Raw genomic sequence first — 16,430 nt, forward strand, 5'->3', positions numbered from 1 at the left:
TTCCTCTGACGACCCTTCTGGCAACTGCGAGGGTCCAAAGATGCAAGGCTGGAGCAGGGCTCCTGCTCCTGTGGAACTTGGGGAAAGAGACCATTTATCCCAAAAGGGGCCAATGAAAACATGCGTAATACTTGAAAATGGCACTTGAGAGAAAATTATATTAAAGCAGCCAGGAAGCATAATTCCACCAGAAAAAATTAAAAGAGGGGCAGAGAGTGGAGTAAAGGTAACTCGTCCCATGGGGAGAATCCAGCCAGAGGCAGATGGAAGACAGCCCTGCCTCAGCCCAGCCTCCGGTGCTTGGCTTCAGGAGGAGAAGCTACGTGAGTGAACCGGCCTGCAGCTCTGCCCTCACACAGACACACCAGGCACATGTCCTGCGGCTGCTCCCTTGCTGTGACGAGCCGGGGTCTCTGCCCTGGGCCGCCGGGCACCACGAGTGTCACTCTGCTCGTGGCGTTTCCCCCAGGAAGGTTCAAGGTTCAAGGTTCGTGTGGCTACCTCAGTCGACCTTTCCTCTCCTGGCTCCTGAGCCGTGTCTCCTCGTGACCCTCCCCGCCCCGCATGCAGGGCCGCGGCTGCCCACCCCCTGGGGGAGCACGAGGCCCTGCCGCTTACCCGAGCCCGTGGTGGGGTCACAGGCCTGGAGCCTGTGTGGGCAGGACGCCGTCGGACACAGCCCTAGAGGAAGGAGGGTGTCTCTGGATGCAGCTGGCTCACAGACACCACGCTCAGGTGGGTCTCGCCGCCAGGGCTCCGTGGGGGCCCTCACAGCCGGGCTTATACTGGGCCCTCCCCTGCTGGGCTGGACAAATGACCCAAGCCTTGGGCAGCTCCCCTGGGAGGAGGGCATGGGGTCCACACCCAGCCGTGGCAGCTAGGACTGAGGCTGCCAGGGTTACCTCCCACCCCCGCCACACCCCTCCCTCGGGAGCTGGCAAGGCCTCCCCAGGCTCCTGCTGCAGCTACAGGCCTGACAGAGGGTGAGGAGGGCCGACCCAGGACCTGGGGTCCTCCCGCCCCGCAGGCCCAGGAGGCTGGCCCGGAGCCCAGCCCGGACTTACGTGCCAAGGGCGGCCACTGAGGGACGGGCCACGTGCCACACGGTGGGCAGGAAGCTGGCAGCAGGAGGGAGGGCAGTGGCGGAGACCACCGGGGGCCACATGGAATAACCCGCCGGGGAGCCAGGAGTGGGGCTGGCCTGCAGCGGGGCTGCGGGCGCGTAGTGGTGATGGTGGTACACAGAGGGCGGCTTCTGCCTCTTGGCTCGCAGGACGGCGGGGCGAGCCCACTGCGGGTCCTCAGCATGACACACACCAGGACATTTCAGCGGGCCCCCGGCTGCTCCTGGGCTCCCCTCCCCTCCACGTGGTTCTTGACTCAGGATGGGGTCAGGGTCAGAGCAGCGGTGGGCAGGGGTCCAGGAGGGCAGGAGGGTGGGGGGCAGGCTCCAGCAGAGCTCATCTGGCTCAAGGGGGCCGCTGTCTGGGCCCTGAACTGGTCAACCCGTTCCTCATCTGGGTGGGACTGGGGGGCGCTGGGGAGCTTCAAGCTGGAGCCAGTAATGTGTTTTTCAGAGCTACAGAGGTGCATGGATTTCTGGAGGAAGAGCCACCAGGTCCTCTGGTCTTGGTTTGGGTGTGGAGCCTACCTGTGGGGGGAGGCGCAGGGGGGCGGGTGCGAGTGCTGATGGGGGCAGGGCTCTGAGCATCAGGTTCTGCACGAGGATCTGGTGCATCTGTGCGCTCTGCATCAGCATCATCTCCACCATGTCTGAGGGAGGGCACGGAGGGCCGGGTCACGCTCGGACGGCCGCCGGTGACCGGGCTGCTCCTGGAACGGAGCTCAGGTGAAGCAGACACAGAGCTCTACGAGCAGGCGTGGAGGCCTGTGGGTCTGCGGGTCCCGGGCTGTGTGCTCAGACGCGTCCTTTTGAACCCTACTGACGGTGCAGCTTTCTTGCTACTGGATTCCTCTCGTCCGTCAGCTGGGCTGCGTGGTGGCCCCGACGGTATCCACATGCTAATCCCCAGGACCTCTGAATGTGGTCTGATTTGGAAAAGGGTCTTTGCAGGTATGTTAAGGATCTTGAGATGAAATCAGCCAGGGGAGCCCTAAACCCAAGGCCAGTGTCTTCCTGAGCGAGAGGCAGACGGAGCTCTGAGACAGAAGAAGAGGCAAGACGCAGAGGCGGTGGGCGGAGGCTGGAGGGGCGCCCGGAGCCCCAGGAGCTGGAGGGGCAGGAAGGACCCTCCCCGGGACCTGCCGCACCTTGAGTTTGGAGCTCAGCCTCCAGACTGGGAGCAGACACAGTCCTGTCATTTTAGGCCACCGGCTTGTGGCGCTTTGTCGCAGCCACCCCAGGAAGCTAATATGTTCACCAACTCGGGACACTAGGAAACGCTAATTTTGGTCAGTGTGGGACATAAATGTTGCCTCTTTCCACAGCAACTAGGCCCTGGAAATTAGGTAGCCCTCCAGGCCCTGTTGGCCTCACCAAAGGAAAGCGAGCCTCTAAGGACCACTCACACACGCAGCCACGCAGATGGGGCCTCCAGGCCTGGGCTGGGGCTCCCGCGGGCGCCTTGGAGCTGGGGCTGCAGCAGACAGCCTCCCCCTCAGGCCGCTCTCCCAGACCTCCCTGCAGGTGTGGACTTTCCAAGCCTCCACAATCACGTGGGCCAATTCCTTAAAGCACGTCTTTCTCGCTGTATTACACACCCTGCTGGTTCTGTTTCTCTGCCGAGCCCTGACTGACACAGATGTCGGCACAGGGCCGGGGGGCTCTGGGGAGGGGGCCAGAGCCAGACTGCTAGTGCAAAAGCTGCGTCTGGCAGCCCCACAGGGGGCAAAGGCCCTTGAGGAGACCCACGTGGGTCGGGGCTTGGGGAGCCCCACCCACAGTGAGCCCTCTGAGAGGGAGCCCTCCCCATCAGCCCCACAGGGTCCCCCCGAGTAAAATCGAGCATGAAAAGATTAGTCGGCAGATGTGGGGGCAGAGAAAGGGACCCACATCTACAGCCTCACCACCAGGGCACACGTCAGTGCAGTGGGCAAACAGTCTTCAATAAAGGGCAGGGGGTCAAATAAAGGGCAGGGTATCCATGGCAAAAATAATAGCATTGATCCCTAATTCACAACACACACACAAATCCATTGCAGGTGGATGGTACATCTAAATGTGAAAGGCAGACAGAGCCGCAGAAGAAAATACAGAAGAACGTCTTCCTGACCTTGACGGGTAAAGACTTCTTAAACAGGACATAAAAGGTACCAACCATAAAGAGTAAAGCCTGAAAAACTGAACTTCACTAAAATTAAGAACTTCTTTTTATCCAGAGACACACACTATGAAGAGAGTGGAAGGGCCACAAAAAGGACTTGCTGTTTGCAATACATATGTCAAAATGACCCATTTTTAGAATACATAAAGAATTCCTAGAAATCAATAAGAGAGGCAGAAAACCGGAAAGAAAAATGGGCAAAATACTTGAATGGGAACTTCACAAAAAGCATATTCAAGTGGCCAAAAATATATGAAAAGGTGAAGTGCAAATTAAAACTAGAAGAAGCTACCATGGCCTGCCCACCAGATTGGTGAAAATGAAAAATTCTGAAAACATCAAGTGTTGGTAAGTTGCTGTGGGCAACCGAAATTCTCCTCCCCTCCCGTGGGGTGCACATGGGTCCAGGCACTTTGGAAAACTGTCTGGCAGTATTTCCTAAGCAGCCATCCCATCCCCGGGTGTGTGCCCCACAGACACGAGCACGTCCATTCACCAGAAGGCACGCAGGGAAGCACTGCGGCAACAGCCCAGCTGCGCAGAAACGGAACGCCCAACCCCCCAAATGGGCCCACAGTCTGAGGGACTGAATAGCGTGGTGGCTAAAAAATGGCCCCAGAGACGCCCACATCCTGATCCCAGAACCTGCGAATGTGTCCCGTTACACAGCGAAAGGGACTTGCAGATGTGACGAAGTTAAGAATCTTGAGATGGGATGGAAGCGACCGGAGTCTCCGCCTACGGACGAAGGGATAAGTAAAATGGGGTCCAGCCACACAGTGGGATATTACTCAGCCTTAAAAAGGCAGGATGCTCTGACACAGGCTACAACATGGATGAACCTTGAGGACATTATGCTCGGTGACATAAGCCAGACACACAAAGACAAATACTGTGTGCTTCCGCTCTTATGAGGCATGCAGCCCAATCAAAATCAAGAAGGTGGAACACAGACTGGTGGGCGCAAGGGGCTGGGGGAGGGGGATGGGAAGCTGTTCACTGGGGACAGAGTTTCAGTTTTACAGGACGGAAAATTCTAAAGATCTGTTGCACAACAATGTTGAATGCAGTTAGCACGACTTAAACATGGTTACGATGGTCAACTTTATGTTACGTGTTTTTTACCACAATTTTTTAAATTAACTTTTTTTAAAAAGGATCTTCAGATAGGGAGATTATCTTGGATTATCTGGGTGGTCCCCATGTTATCACAGGGGTCCTTAGAAAGTGTTGGGAGAAAATAACTATCAACCTACACTTGAATATCCAGCAAAACTAGTGTTTAAGAACAAGGGGAAATAAAAAGAAAGTGAACACTACGGCAGCTTCAAAAGCCTGTCCTGCAGGACCTTGTAAAAGACTTGTTCCCAGATGATAGGAAGGGATTCCAGGAGGATGGTCTGAGATACAATAAAGGGTGAGTTAATTCAAATGTATTTGCTGTATGACGTTATACCAGTGTCTTTTCTGTGAAGTTTTCCGAAAAGGTAGAACTGACATGGAGAGCAGTCGCGGGGAGTGGGGTGGAGTGGAGCTCCAGAAGCCGCGTATCTACTTCATAGGAAGCAGCCCATCAGTTCTCCAAAGGGGTTGTTGTAGTACTTTGGAGAGTCCCTATTTTTACATTCAAATATTTGATCCACTTGGAATTTGTTTTGGTATAATGAGTGGGGTAAGGAACGTGACTTGACTTTTCTGAATAACTAGCTACTTACTGACTGTTTCATTTTTACCAGTGATTTTAAATGCACTTTTTAAAGGCACACAGACACTTGCGTGCACGTGCGCGCACACACACACACACGTACGCACACACACACGCACACACACACAGGGTATGCTGCGTTCACCTCTAGAGCCTGACAGTCACTAAAGTTCATCTGGAAAAGCCAAGGAGGGTGGTGAGGAGAGACCAGCGGGCTGTCCTCTCTGCACCTCCAGGCCACCTTCCTGTGTGTCACGGTGAGAACGGTCCCCCTGGGGAGCTGCAGGCCGCCATGGACCAGGCCTGACATGTAGCACGTACACAGTGGTGCTACAGTCCCGGCGACAGAGTTGAGAACATTCATCAGGTGGTTCTACACACAAGTCTGCCTCGGACTCTCAATACCTCCCATCGTCAGGAAAACACAAACTACAACCCCAGTGAGCGACTACCACCCCTGCCAACACGGCTGACCGCACCACATGCAGGTGAGGGTGTCGAGGAACTGGACCTCTCGCGCATCGCAGTTTTAAGCACACGCCTGCCATGATTCAGCCGTCCCAGTCCTAGATATTTACCCAGGAGAAATAAAAATGTACATCCAGACTCAGACGTGAGTGTCCATGGAGCTTTTGTGGTGATAACCAAAACTAGAAACGACCCAAGCGTTCATCGACAGGTGAAAGGATAACAAACCAGTCCATCCACACAATGTAAGTTCACTGGGCGATTTCAAGGAGCCGTGGTTTGCTACGCCCAGCAAGAGCGATGAGTCTGAAAACAGTGCCACCGAGTGAAAGAAGCCACACAGGACAGAGTGCACACTGTGCGATTGCACTCACACAAAAATCTAGGAGACGCAGACTGGTGCAGAGTGACAAAGCAGCTAGGACGGCGGGAAAAGGTGCCTGAGGTGATGCCGTGTTCACTGCCTTGCTTTAGCGATGGGTTCACAGGTGTCAACACTATCAAACTGTACTCTTTACCGGTGTGCGATTTATTCTACGGCACCTCAATAGAGCTGTTCCAAAATTCAAGTATTTAAAAGTTACTTAAAGAGAAAAAGCAGTTTAACCAAGGGTTTTTTGAGCTAATCACTGGACGAGTTGGGCTGGAACACAGTTCTTTCAAATCTGAGTCCAAGCTTCTTCCCTCAGGGATATCCATCAGTAAGGATTTTTCAAAGTGAAATTATTTTCATGTTGGTAAATACATAGCTTCAGTTGAGTAGTCAAAAGCTGGCCCTAAAAGACTACCTGGCTTACAAAACTATTTTTTCAGTAGAGAATTGCATAAACCCGTGACAACATTCGTTCTGAACACTTACCTTCCTTGACGCTTCCTGACTGCTGAGTGGGGAAGGCCTGGGGAGGGCGGATCTGTGCGATGAGTGGCTGCTGAGGCTGGATGATGGTGGTGGGAGGTGGGGGTGCCTAGAAGAGCCAGACGACCCATTACCTGAATGTGCCCTGGGAATAGTGACCTACAGAACCACCCACCACCCACCCATCAATCCATCCATCCAACATCCACCCACTGTCCACCCATCAATCCATCCCCCAACCATCCATCCATCCACCCATCCACCCATCCATTCATCCACCATCCACCCATCAATCCATCCATCCAACATCCACACACCATCCATCCATCCACCATCCATGCCCCCATCCATCCATCCATTCATCCACCCACCATCCACCCATCAATCCATCCCCCCATCCAACCATCCATCCATCCATCCATCCACCCACCATCCACCCATCAATCCATCCATCCATCCACTATCCATCCACCCACCATTCATCCACCATCCATCCACCCATCCATCCATCCATCCATCCACCATCCATCCATCCATCAATACACCCATCCAGGGGCTTCCCTGGTGGTGCAGTCGTTGGGAATCTGCCTGCCAATGCAGGGGACACGGGTTTGAGCCCTGGTCTGGGAAGATCCCACATGCCGCGGAGCAACTAGGCCTGTGAGCCACAACTACTGAGCCTGCGCATCTAGAGCCTGTGCTCCGCAACAAGAGAGGCCGCGACAGTGAGAGGCCCGCGTACCGCAGTGAAGAGTGGCCCCCACTCGCCGCAACTAGAGAAAACCCTCGCACAGAAACGAAGACCCAACACAGCCAAAAATAAATTAATTAATTAATTAATTAAATTTAAAAAAAATACACTCATCCATCCACAAGCCATCCATGGGGGACTTTAAATGAGAAACCCTAGAGGTTAAACAGATGGCTGAATAGATAAATATTTGAGTCTGGGTATCACTTAGGACATGGAATGTTATGGACTGAATGTTTGTCCCCCCTCAAATTCACATGTTGAAGCCCTAACCTCCAAAGTGACTACATTTGGAGATGAGGCCTATGAGGAGGTGATAAAGGGAATGAGGTCGTAAGAGTGGGGCTCTAGTCTGATAGGGCTGGTGTCCTTGTAAGAAGAGAAAGAGACACCAGAAGCTGTCTGCCCCATGAGGATACAGTGAGAAGGCGGCCACCCACCAGCCAGGAGAGCACGCTCACGGGAACTGCATTGGCCAGCACCTTCATCTGGGACGTCCAGCCTCCAGATGGTGAGAAGGTAAACGTCTGATGTTTAAGTGCCCAGACTGTGCTATTTTGTAGTGGAGCCCAAGCTGAGTAAGACATGGCGTTTTTCATGCTTCCCACGTTTCCCGGCTTTAGTGGGCTAAGCTCATCCCTGCTTCCATTGATTCTGCTTTAATAGAGGCATCCAAGGATCTTGGCATGGAAATACCCTCTGGCTTCCCTCCTGAGTTAAAATAAACGCACAAAAATTTGGGGCGCACACCAGGCGTTGATTTCTATTTTAACCCCCTGCCCTGTCCCTTCTCTCTCAGTTCACGGAAAGGATGGCATGGACCAGGGTTGGCAAACTTCCTGTAAAGGGCTGGGCAGTGTATCGTTCCCGCTTTGTGGCCACACGGCTTTCGTTGTCACTGCTCACCCCTGCCTTTGTAGCTGGAAAGCAGCCCCAGACATGTAAGCACTTATGAACCCTGAGATGTGTGTTTCATATCATTTTCAGGTGTTACAAACTATCATTCTTCCCCTGATTCTTTCCCAAACATTTAAAAGTGTACCACCCCTCTCAGTTCACAGGTCCTACTGACACAGGTGGCAGCCAGCTTTGGCCTGTAGCCACAGTCGGCCACCCTCCCACAGGCCACCCCCCGCCCTGCACAGACCAGCAGGCAGTCACAGCGGTGGTGCTCTCGCGGCAGAGGGGACCTCCTACCCCGGAGTCTCTGGGACATTCATCCTAGCCACCAAGGCCCCTGCCTGCTCTCGTGGTGTCATTGGGGCTGAGACTGAAACAGCCAAGCATGACTGGGCCTGAGGAACTGCGGCAAGTACGTGCACATTGGGACTGGGGGAGCCTCCTGAACCTACACCCTCACCCCACCATTCCTGGGGCAAAGGGGGCTCCGGGGGCTCTGCTGGCACGCCCCTTCCCTCTCTGTTCCCTCCACGTGGGCTGCCAGGTCCCCTCCCAGAGGATAAACGCCCTCCAGGTCACGGACCCAGCCTGTGGGCACCACCAACCTCCCTGGCCAGCCGATCCAGAACCTTCTCAACTTGGCCCCGCCCACCTCTTGCCTGGTCTTCTCCTCATGCACTCAACCCCCGAGGCCACAGCCCGCCAGGCCCCAGCTGCCACCCCTCCTTGCTCTGGGCATCCAGCTGCCCCTAATACGATCCCTTTTGCTTAAGAAAGTCAGAGCTGCTTTCCATCGCTTGTAACCCAGGATGCTGAATGCAGGCGTGAGGCTCTCAGAAGTGGAACAGTCTTCCACCTTTTACAATTCTGCCCTGGAGACTAGGGGCTAAGCTTCCCCAGTCATTATGAAGTTTGGGAAAGGAGCTGACACACTTCTTCCCCAAATTCAGGCCCTCCTGATACTGAAACCTCCTAATACTTCTGCTCCTAGTGCAAAGGTTAGGACGTGGGGCGGAGCTGGGACCCCAGCCTCTCACCTGTAATGAGATAAGCACCCCCTACCCCCAGCCAGTTCTCAGGGCACCTGTGAGGCCTGATGACACACATTAGCCCCGACAGAGCCAGACACGGAATGCAGCCACGGCCGCCGCTCAGCCCACGGCCCCTTCCGCGCACTTCCCTAAGGTGCTGAAAGAGGCGAGAGACGGAGGTGTGGAGACACCGCCATCCCTGCTTAGGTGAGAGGTCTCTGGGGGCGTGGCACCCTCCCTGCATTGGTTCTGCCCCCCAGATTCACCGCGAGGAAGACTTACTGGGTGTTGGGTGATCTGCGGTGGGTCCGGGGTGGGTGGGGCCGGGGAGACCGCGGGGTGGACACCCACGGGGGGCACCTCTGGAGGCAGCACTGACCCATGGGCTCCTCCGTCCAGCCCCCTCCAGGCGCGGGCCCGGGAGACCTCTTCCAGGAGGTGCTGTTCCTGCAACGCCAAAGCAGAGCCCGTGCTTGGAGGCAGGGAGCTGTGACAGCCGGAGCGGGCTGGCGTGTCCCAGGCCCTCACCCCGCCTGGCACGACAGCGCCAGCTCACAGGCGTGTGGCCCCCGCAGTGGGGGAGCGGCCCCAGGACCACCTGCTACCCCCGTGCACCAGGCTCCCTCCCACCCCACCCGGGCGCATGATCAGATGGTAGGCCCAGGGCGCAGCTGGGTCGGAGTTGGAGCCAGGCCCTGGAGGCAAAGCCTGAAGGCCCTTGCATGGTGCACACAGGAGAAATTGACCCCGAACGACTTTTTCCAGCCTATAGAGGATATTCTGTCTCTCCAGCATGCTTCCAGGTCGACTTCACCACAAAGCAGTGAGTTTATCACAACTATCGTTTGGACCCGAACACACCCCTTCCCATGGTCATTCCCTGCTGCTGGTGCCTCTGGTTTGGACGAAGCCCTGGTCATCTTGGAATCCCACTTCCAGGGGAACCAGACCCTTCACACGGCACTTCCACCTCTGATCATGTGCAAACAGAGCAGTTTTTTTCAGCTAACAGCCCCCTGTGAGAGCCCAGCCTACGGGAAACAGGTGAGTTCTCCTCTCTCCCTGGAGTCCGTGATCGGGGATGACGCCCCTCAGCTGCTCACGGCCCATCAGCTGTCCGCCCCCAAGTCGCAAACGGCAGAACCAGCACGGGTTCCAGAAGGGCCCCCACCTCCACTGGCCCGTGTTTGCTCTGAGCTCAGTCCGCAGTCTCAGCTGCAGAGAGCTCGGGCCAAGGCTCCCTGTGGCCAGGTGGCCTACCCAGAGTCTCTGCAGAAGGTCCTTCCTCATCCTCAGGGCGCTCCGCAGGGCGGCCTCTGGCCCGTCCTCATTTCCTGGAGGGAAGCGCGTGCTTCAGGGCTCAGCACTGCAGACCCCGGCAGCTCCCACCCCGGGACCTGCACGCCTGTCCCAGAGAAGGAGGGAGGTGCCTGGGGACAGAGCTCGGGGGGCTGCCCTGTGGGGATTACGTGGGCAATGGTGGGGGGCATGCGGGGAGCTCAGTCTCTCAGGGGGGGTCTATCTTACTCCTGGACAGGAGCCGGAAGTTGCAGAGTGAGGATTTCCCCTGGGGCCCGAGCACCACGTTGCTCCTGCACCTTTGCCGGGAAGTCCCGCGGGCTCCACGGGGCGCGGTGAGAGGAAGGAGGCCCTCACGGGATGGGGCTGAGAGCCCAGCCTCCCGCCACCTGGAGCCACCCCGCAGCCCCAAGCTGCCTGGAGGCTGGCATGTTCCACGGAGCCTCAGGGAACGGTTCCTGCAGCGTCCTGGACACCATGCCTTTGGTGGTCCCTGAGCTCCCTTCCTCTGGGTGCACGGGCCTGCCCCCTCCCCCCAGGCCTGCCGCCTCCCCCTAGAGCCGGCGATGCCCGGGCTGCCTGTCCTCTGGGGTCCCCACTCCCCCTCCAGGAGTCCCCACTTCCCTGGCCCATTTGTACTGTTCCATGTTCTGAGCTTGTCCTTGGTCATGTGACCTGGTTTGGGATTTTTTTCTATCTGGATTTGGGCCCTGGGCTCTGTCTGCTGCACTTGGGAGCTGCCTGGAACCCCCGCAGCCCAAGGGGCTACGCCACATAGTAAAGAACAAGCAGTGTCTCCCCAGCACCTCGCCTAGATGTCCCTGAGCCCGGAGCCCGTCACCAGGGAAAGCAGTCCTTGCCCTGGGTCCTGTGGCCTAAGCATCTGACCGCCAGCCAGGCTGGGGACGACGGGGCGTCTGGTCTGGGTGCCCAGGATGCACAGGCCGACACAGGTGGGGTAGGCCCTCCACACCCACACCGAGCTCAGGGCGACATGGTCTGATACAGGAATGATGAACGTGCCCTCCTGGGTATGCAGGCTGGATGTGATACGATATGAGGGTGTGTGTGTGTGTGTGTGTGTGTGTGTGTGTGTGTGTGTGACAGCGTCAGGCAGCCCAGGGCTCTTACCGGGCGTGAGCTGGGGGTCCTCAGAATCCACTTCCTCATCCTCGCGCTCTTGCTTCAGCTTCTGTGAGGAGAAGAGAGCAGAGCGAGGACAGTGCTCCAGGCGCAGGCTCAGTGTGGGGGGCCAGGCCGGGCACCAGCGCCCAGACAGACACGCTGGGAGCAGGAAGCGTGTGAGGGGGCTGCGGGGCAGGGAGCCAGGTGGGACCCTGAGGCCACACTCTCCATACAATGCACACACATTCCACCTTGAAACCCACAGGCCCTTGCAGGAGGCTATCTGAAGAGCCTGACCAGGCCGGCTCTGTGTCCTGACCACCCGACTGCCCCACTGAGCCCTGGGCTGAGCAGCTACTGTCGGGGCCAGTTCCGGGGTGAGCCCTGCTGCCGCTCTGGGCAGCTGTCGGGGGCAGAGGGACAGAGCAGGCAGGTGAGGTGGGGGGAGCCGTGAGGACCCCGCAGACCCTCGGAGGAGGAGAAGGGGGCCGGCCTGAGGGCGTCCACCGGCCGCCCACCCCAGGCCCGGCCGAGACGCCGCGCCCTGAAACTCGGAAGCTGGGAGGCCCCGAGGGAGAGAATCAGGGCGCCCTGGCGGTGCTCCAGCCCGTGGGTGCGGGCCTGCCTCCCAGCTGCAGAAACTGCCAGGAGAACCTACTTGCTTCTGTACAAACACAAAGAAGAAAAGCCAAGGAACCGCAGCTCTTCACTACGAGGCTGAAGCCACTGGAAAGGTTTTGCTTTGGAAGTGGGCTCGTTACACATATAATATTACCTTTCAAAGCTGTGCTTCTGTAACAAGCTGTTAAACACACGAGTGCCCAGCTGTCTTACCTTCTCCAGGAGTTTCAGGGTCAGCCGGGTCAACTGATCTGCCACTGAGGAGTCCAGCATCCCGGGGCCACAGGAGGGACGACACGGGCCCAGCCTCCCCGTCTCGGTTCCCTCTGGAAGAACCGCTCAGCCGGAGAGAAGCAGCCCAGCCCTGGGGTCACTGAAAGAATCCCACGCCGGGCTCGGTTTGCCTTCTGGCCTCCACGGCCACAGAAGAGCGTGTGTGGGGGGGCACACGCCCTGGACGCACAGTGTCGGGCATCGCCATGGTGGTTGCTAGGATCCGCAGACATGGCGAGGCCCAGTTGCCAGGTTTCCACTGAGAGTCCTTCCCAGGCCCCGCCTGTCCCCATGCAGGGGTTACCAGTAAACACTGCTGATCCCCAGGTGTGGCCAGGCAGGGCTCCTTGGGAAGGAAAAAGTGGGCAGCAGCTGGGGCCCGAGGGGTAGAGTGCAGCCCTGGTGGGGAGGACAGAGCCCAGAGGATGGGGTGGGGAGGGGCATGGCATCCACCCCCCACGCACCACAGGGGCCTGCCACCCCTGCCCTCAGTCCGTTATGGCCTCCAGGAGGCCAGCAAGCCCCTGGCCTTTCCTAGGGATCCTCCCAGCCAGACGGGAGTAAAGGCCAGAACACTGGAAGACAGGGTGTGACCACCACCTCCCTGCAGACTTCAGGAAACTCTGCGTGGCACCAGGGAGCTGGCCAACGAGGTGCCTGGGGGCTTCTGGGTGGGAGCTCAAGGTGGGCTCACCCCACAGGCACCCAGCTGGCACCTTAGAGGACACGGGGCCACCCCGAAGCACCACCCCTCAGGGTGGATGTGATTCCAGCAGGGGGACTGCCCAGCCGGGACCCATGCCCAGAGAGGGGCAGGGGCACCTGGGAGGCGGACCATCGGTGGGTGACCCACCTGCCCAGCAGAGGGCATGTCCACAGGGCTGGCATGGGGAGGGGGTGTGATGGGAGGGAAGACTTTTCTAAATGATGCTTCATTTCAATGCTTCCCAGGAAGGGCAGTTTTGAGTAGTATCGTATTTTGTTTTATATCGTATCAATACCTACTGTATCGGGCATTTTGTAGGGTGTCCCTCTACTATTGGGATTTGTTTGATGATTTCTCACAATTGGACTGGGGTTATGGGTTTTTGGGAGGAAGACCACAGAGGCAAAAGGCCCTTCTCATCACGTCCCTTCCAGGGTGTGTGCCGTCAACATGACCTACGCTGTGGACGTTGACCTTAGTTACCTCGTGGACGTGTGTCTATCAGGTTTCATCACTGCACAGCTACTATTTCTCTCTCCCTTTCCACACTGTCTTCTTCAAGAGGAAGTAGCTATGCACAGCCCATACATAAGGAGTGGGGGGTTGTGTTTCCCTCCTTGAAGGTGAGTATCTACATATCTGGACAGCTGTTTAACTGTTAAAAATAAGTTAAGAGTCAGATCCAACATTTCAGAATATATAGAATAGCCATGGAAATGATTCTGGGGTTCCTCGGAACACAGTCCGAGGAAGCACCGTGGGCAAACACGTGGGCCCCCCCCAAAGTTTTAGATGTACTGCAACATGTAAAGGTTGAGAGATTCAGGCATAGATCTGAGTTTCTGACTGCTCCTGGGAAATCCGATCCTGTGGTCTGCTAGTGTTGCCTGCCTACCCCTGGTCTTATGAGGCCACCGCCTCGTGTCTGTGAGCCAAGACTGCAAGCATCACTCACCACACAGAGGGCTATGGTCTGACACAGGAGGTGGTTGAATTTCCAGGGCTCCCTGAAGATTTGTGTAAGTTGCGGTTGCTTAGACTCACATGTTCACACAGGTTGAAAGGTGAGCTTGCGTCAGTAAAGTCAGTACAGCACGTTCGTGGAGGAGCATAGTTACTGGCACTCAGTCTCAGAGAGCAGACAGGGGGCACATGGCCCGCACACAGACCTTACTGCATTGAAGGCACAGGAGTGAAGGAAACACAACAACCCGCAGCGTGTTCGCCCGACACCCCCGCACAGTTAACCCGCAGCAGCGCTGCTTGATATGCCACCTTTTCTCCAGCTGCCGCTTGCAGCGCTGTCACCCCACCCAGCTCTACCCCGGCCAGATCTGACGTGGGGGCAAGTTTGTGGGTGTTTTCACTTCTCACACAGGGAAACCGAGGCACAGCTGCTTAGGGGTTTCCTGTGTTTCTTCCTGAGTTTGCGACCCCCCCGCCATTTAGGTAACCATCACCAGTTGGTGAGAGCATCCCCCCACCCCACCCTCCGCGAGGGAACGCTCACCCAGGCACATTTACGCTACAGTAACAAGAGGTGCCAACAACACGCTTCGGATCAGTGTCAGTTAGTCAGAGCTTATCAGCTTCCAGTGAGCCTGATAACTGTAGCAGCATTTGACTGTTAATCAAAACCGTGGGCTAGGAATAAAAACCTCACCTTACTTCCTCATCTGGACAAACAGGCTTAAGTGGCGTCTGAAGCTAAGGAACAAACAATGCTTTCATGAGACTCCAATTCCCACACGGACCATGAATTCATAACCCACATCACATTCTCTTTCTTTCTAAAAAAACTTTTAACAGACTATCTTTTCGAGCAGTTTTAGCTTCACAGAAGTTTGAACAGGAAGTACAGCACATTCCTTTTTAATAACCATTTACAATATATTTGGATTGATTTACCCAAACGTTTCAAGGCCTTAAAACTTTTCCATGTGAGGACACTTTTTTGCCTTTCACTGAAACAGCTCTCTCCCTCTGGTGATCTAGAACTGCGTACAATTACTGTATCATTTAAAATTGCATCCTTACAGGCCTCTTGGCAAGTTGGCCCTATGGAGCCCCTTCCACGCTGGGGTTCCAGGGATTGTCCTAACAGGAATACACTTGTATTCCGGGTGTGGGTTTGCCTTTCCTGCCCGCAGGGCCTCAGTCTGACCCTCTCTCAGAGTTTCTCACTGCATGGGGTCCCTGCTAACACTCTTTGACGCAGGGCACTGCTTTATGGCTGGACCCTTGACTGTGCAAGCTGGGGGCAAACGCATTAAACCAGAGCCCTCGATATGGCACTGTATCCCCAGTGGGAAGAATCCATGGGTCCAGGAGTGGCAGCACCGCCGGTGGCTTTCTGTCCCTGTAGCTCTGGGCTCCGTGGGTTGGGGATGCCGGCCCCGATTCCCACTGACTAACTCTGGCCGCCCCCGGCATTCCGGTTCTGTGGGTCCAGGCACCAGCGGGACCCAAAGGAGGGACTCCTAGGAACGGAATCAAGTGATTTTGCTGGCTGTCTGCGATCGTGACACGAACAGGGCCACCATCCCGGTCGCCGAAAGGACCCCTGGAGACGAAAGTTTGGGTCCTGCCACCCCCGGGCACTGCCACAACCCGGAGCGATTTTAGGGGCAGCCCTGAGCTGGCGCACGCATGCAGTGGGGCCCGGCCTCCTGGGCTACCCCCGGGGGCTCGCGAAGCTTGACTCAACTGGACACCGGCGCAGACTCCCCCCAGGGCGGCCTCAACCTCGCGGGAACGCGAACCGGCCTCCGCGCCAGTCCCAGCCGGGCCCGACGACCCACGTGCGCGGGGTCCTTCAAACCGACCAACCACAAAGAGCGCCGAGGCTGCCGCGCCCCGCTCAATGGTCCTGCCCGAAGAGGCGGGAGCGTCTATGCGCCAATCGGAGGAACGGACGCAGGGGCGGAGCTCCGCCAGGCCGCGCCTCCTTGAGGGCACCGCCCTGAACGCGCGTGCGCGAGGTCAGGACCGCGGCCCCTGATTGGCCGCGGGCCGGGGGTGCACGCCCCGGGGCGGGGCCGAACGCGGGGCGGGCCCACGTCTGCGTGACAGTTGTCGCGGGGGGAGGGTGAGCCCAGGCGATGGGGAGGGAGTGTAAATAGAGCGAAGGCGGCAGCGCATCGGCCCCTTCACCCCCCCGCGACCTGCGAAGAGCCTCGGAGTAAGATGGAAGAAGATGAGCAAGAGCAGCGGCGCAGAAAAGTGGAGGCCGGGAGAGCGAAGGTAAACGGCAGCGCCTCCTCCCCTCGCTGTCCCGGCGTGGGCTCCACAGGGCGGGCTCCGGTGCCTGCCACCGCCCCCTGCCAGGAGCGGACGCGGCCAGGAGGAGACCGCTACCGCCGCACTCTTGCCCTTTCCGCCGACTGGGCTGGAAGCCGCCCCTTGGCCGCC

The 16,430-nt window shown here is 57.3% G+C and overlaps 2 protein-coding genes across 5 annotated transcripts in view; one reads left to right on the forward strand and one right to left on the reverse strand.

The window, feature by feature from the left end:
• Positions 1-5: 5 nt before the first annotated feature.
• On the reverse strand, positions 6-14,187 carry CUNH21orf58 (chromosome unknown C21orf58 homolog). The gene is made up of 10 exons (XM_024758290.1): positions 13,975-14,187; positions 12,254-12,413; positions 11,426-11,486; positions 10,256-10,329; positions 9,278-9,442; positions 6,317-6,422; positions 1,652-1,773; positions 1,065-1,291; positions 619-681; positions 6-76 (listed from the first exon to the last, which is right to left on the reverse strand). Exons 2-9 carry the CDS (start codon positions 12,311-12,313, stop codon positions 636-638), a joined length of 861 nt encoding a protein of 286 aa, XP_024614058.1. The 5' UTR covers positions 12,314-12,413; positions 13,975-14,187; the 3' UTR covers positions 6-76; positions 619-635.
• A 1,925-nt stretch (positions 14,188-16,112) lies between these two features.
• PCNT (pericentrin) overlaps positions 16,113-16,430 on the forward strand; it is a 94,683-nt gene continuing 94,365 nt past the window's right edge. For all 4 annotated transcript variants that reach the window (XM_024758236.1, XM_024758238.1, XM_024758240.1 and 1 more), the window contains exon 1: positions 16,113-16,262. In XM_024758236.1, the coding sequence (XP_024614004.1) occupies positions 16,206-16,262 (57 nt within the window). In that variant the 5' untranslated portion in view covers positions 16,113-16,205. The remainder of the gene's footprint in view (positions 16,263-16,430) is intronic.

Source organism: Neophocaena asiaeorientalis, unplaced genomic scaffold, assembly GCF_003031525.2.
Source record: "Neophocaena asiaeorientalis asiaeorientalis breed wild unplaced genomic scaffold, Neophocaena_asiaeorientalis_V1.1 scaffold45, whole genome shotgun sequence".
Taxonomy (NCBI): Eukaryota; Metazoa; Chordata; class Mammalia; order Artiodactyla; family Phocoenidae; genus Neophocaena; species Neophocaena asiaeorientalis.

Bases quoted from the DNA above. Each gene is read 5' to 3' on its own strand.
- CUNH21orf58 (XM_024758290.1), bottom strand. From the start codon at position 12,313: ATGCTGGACTCCTCAGTGGCAGATCAGTTGACCCGGCTGACCCTGAAA. The intron at 10,330-11,425 runs GTAAGAGCCCTG...GCTTCCCTCCAG, and splicing joins GGACCCCCAGCTCACGCCCG to GAAATGAGGACGGGCCAGAG. The intron at 9,443-10,255 runs GTAGGCCACCTG...TTGGCGTTGCAG, and splicing joins ACCTTCTGCAGAGACTCTGG to GAACAGCACCTCCTGGAAGA.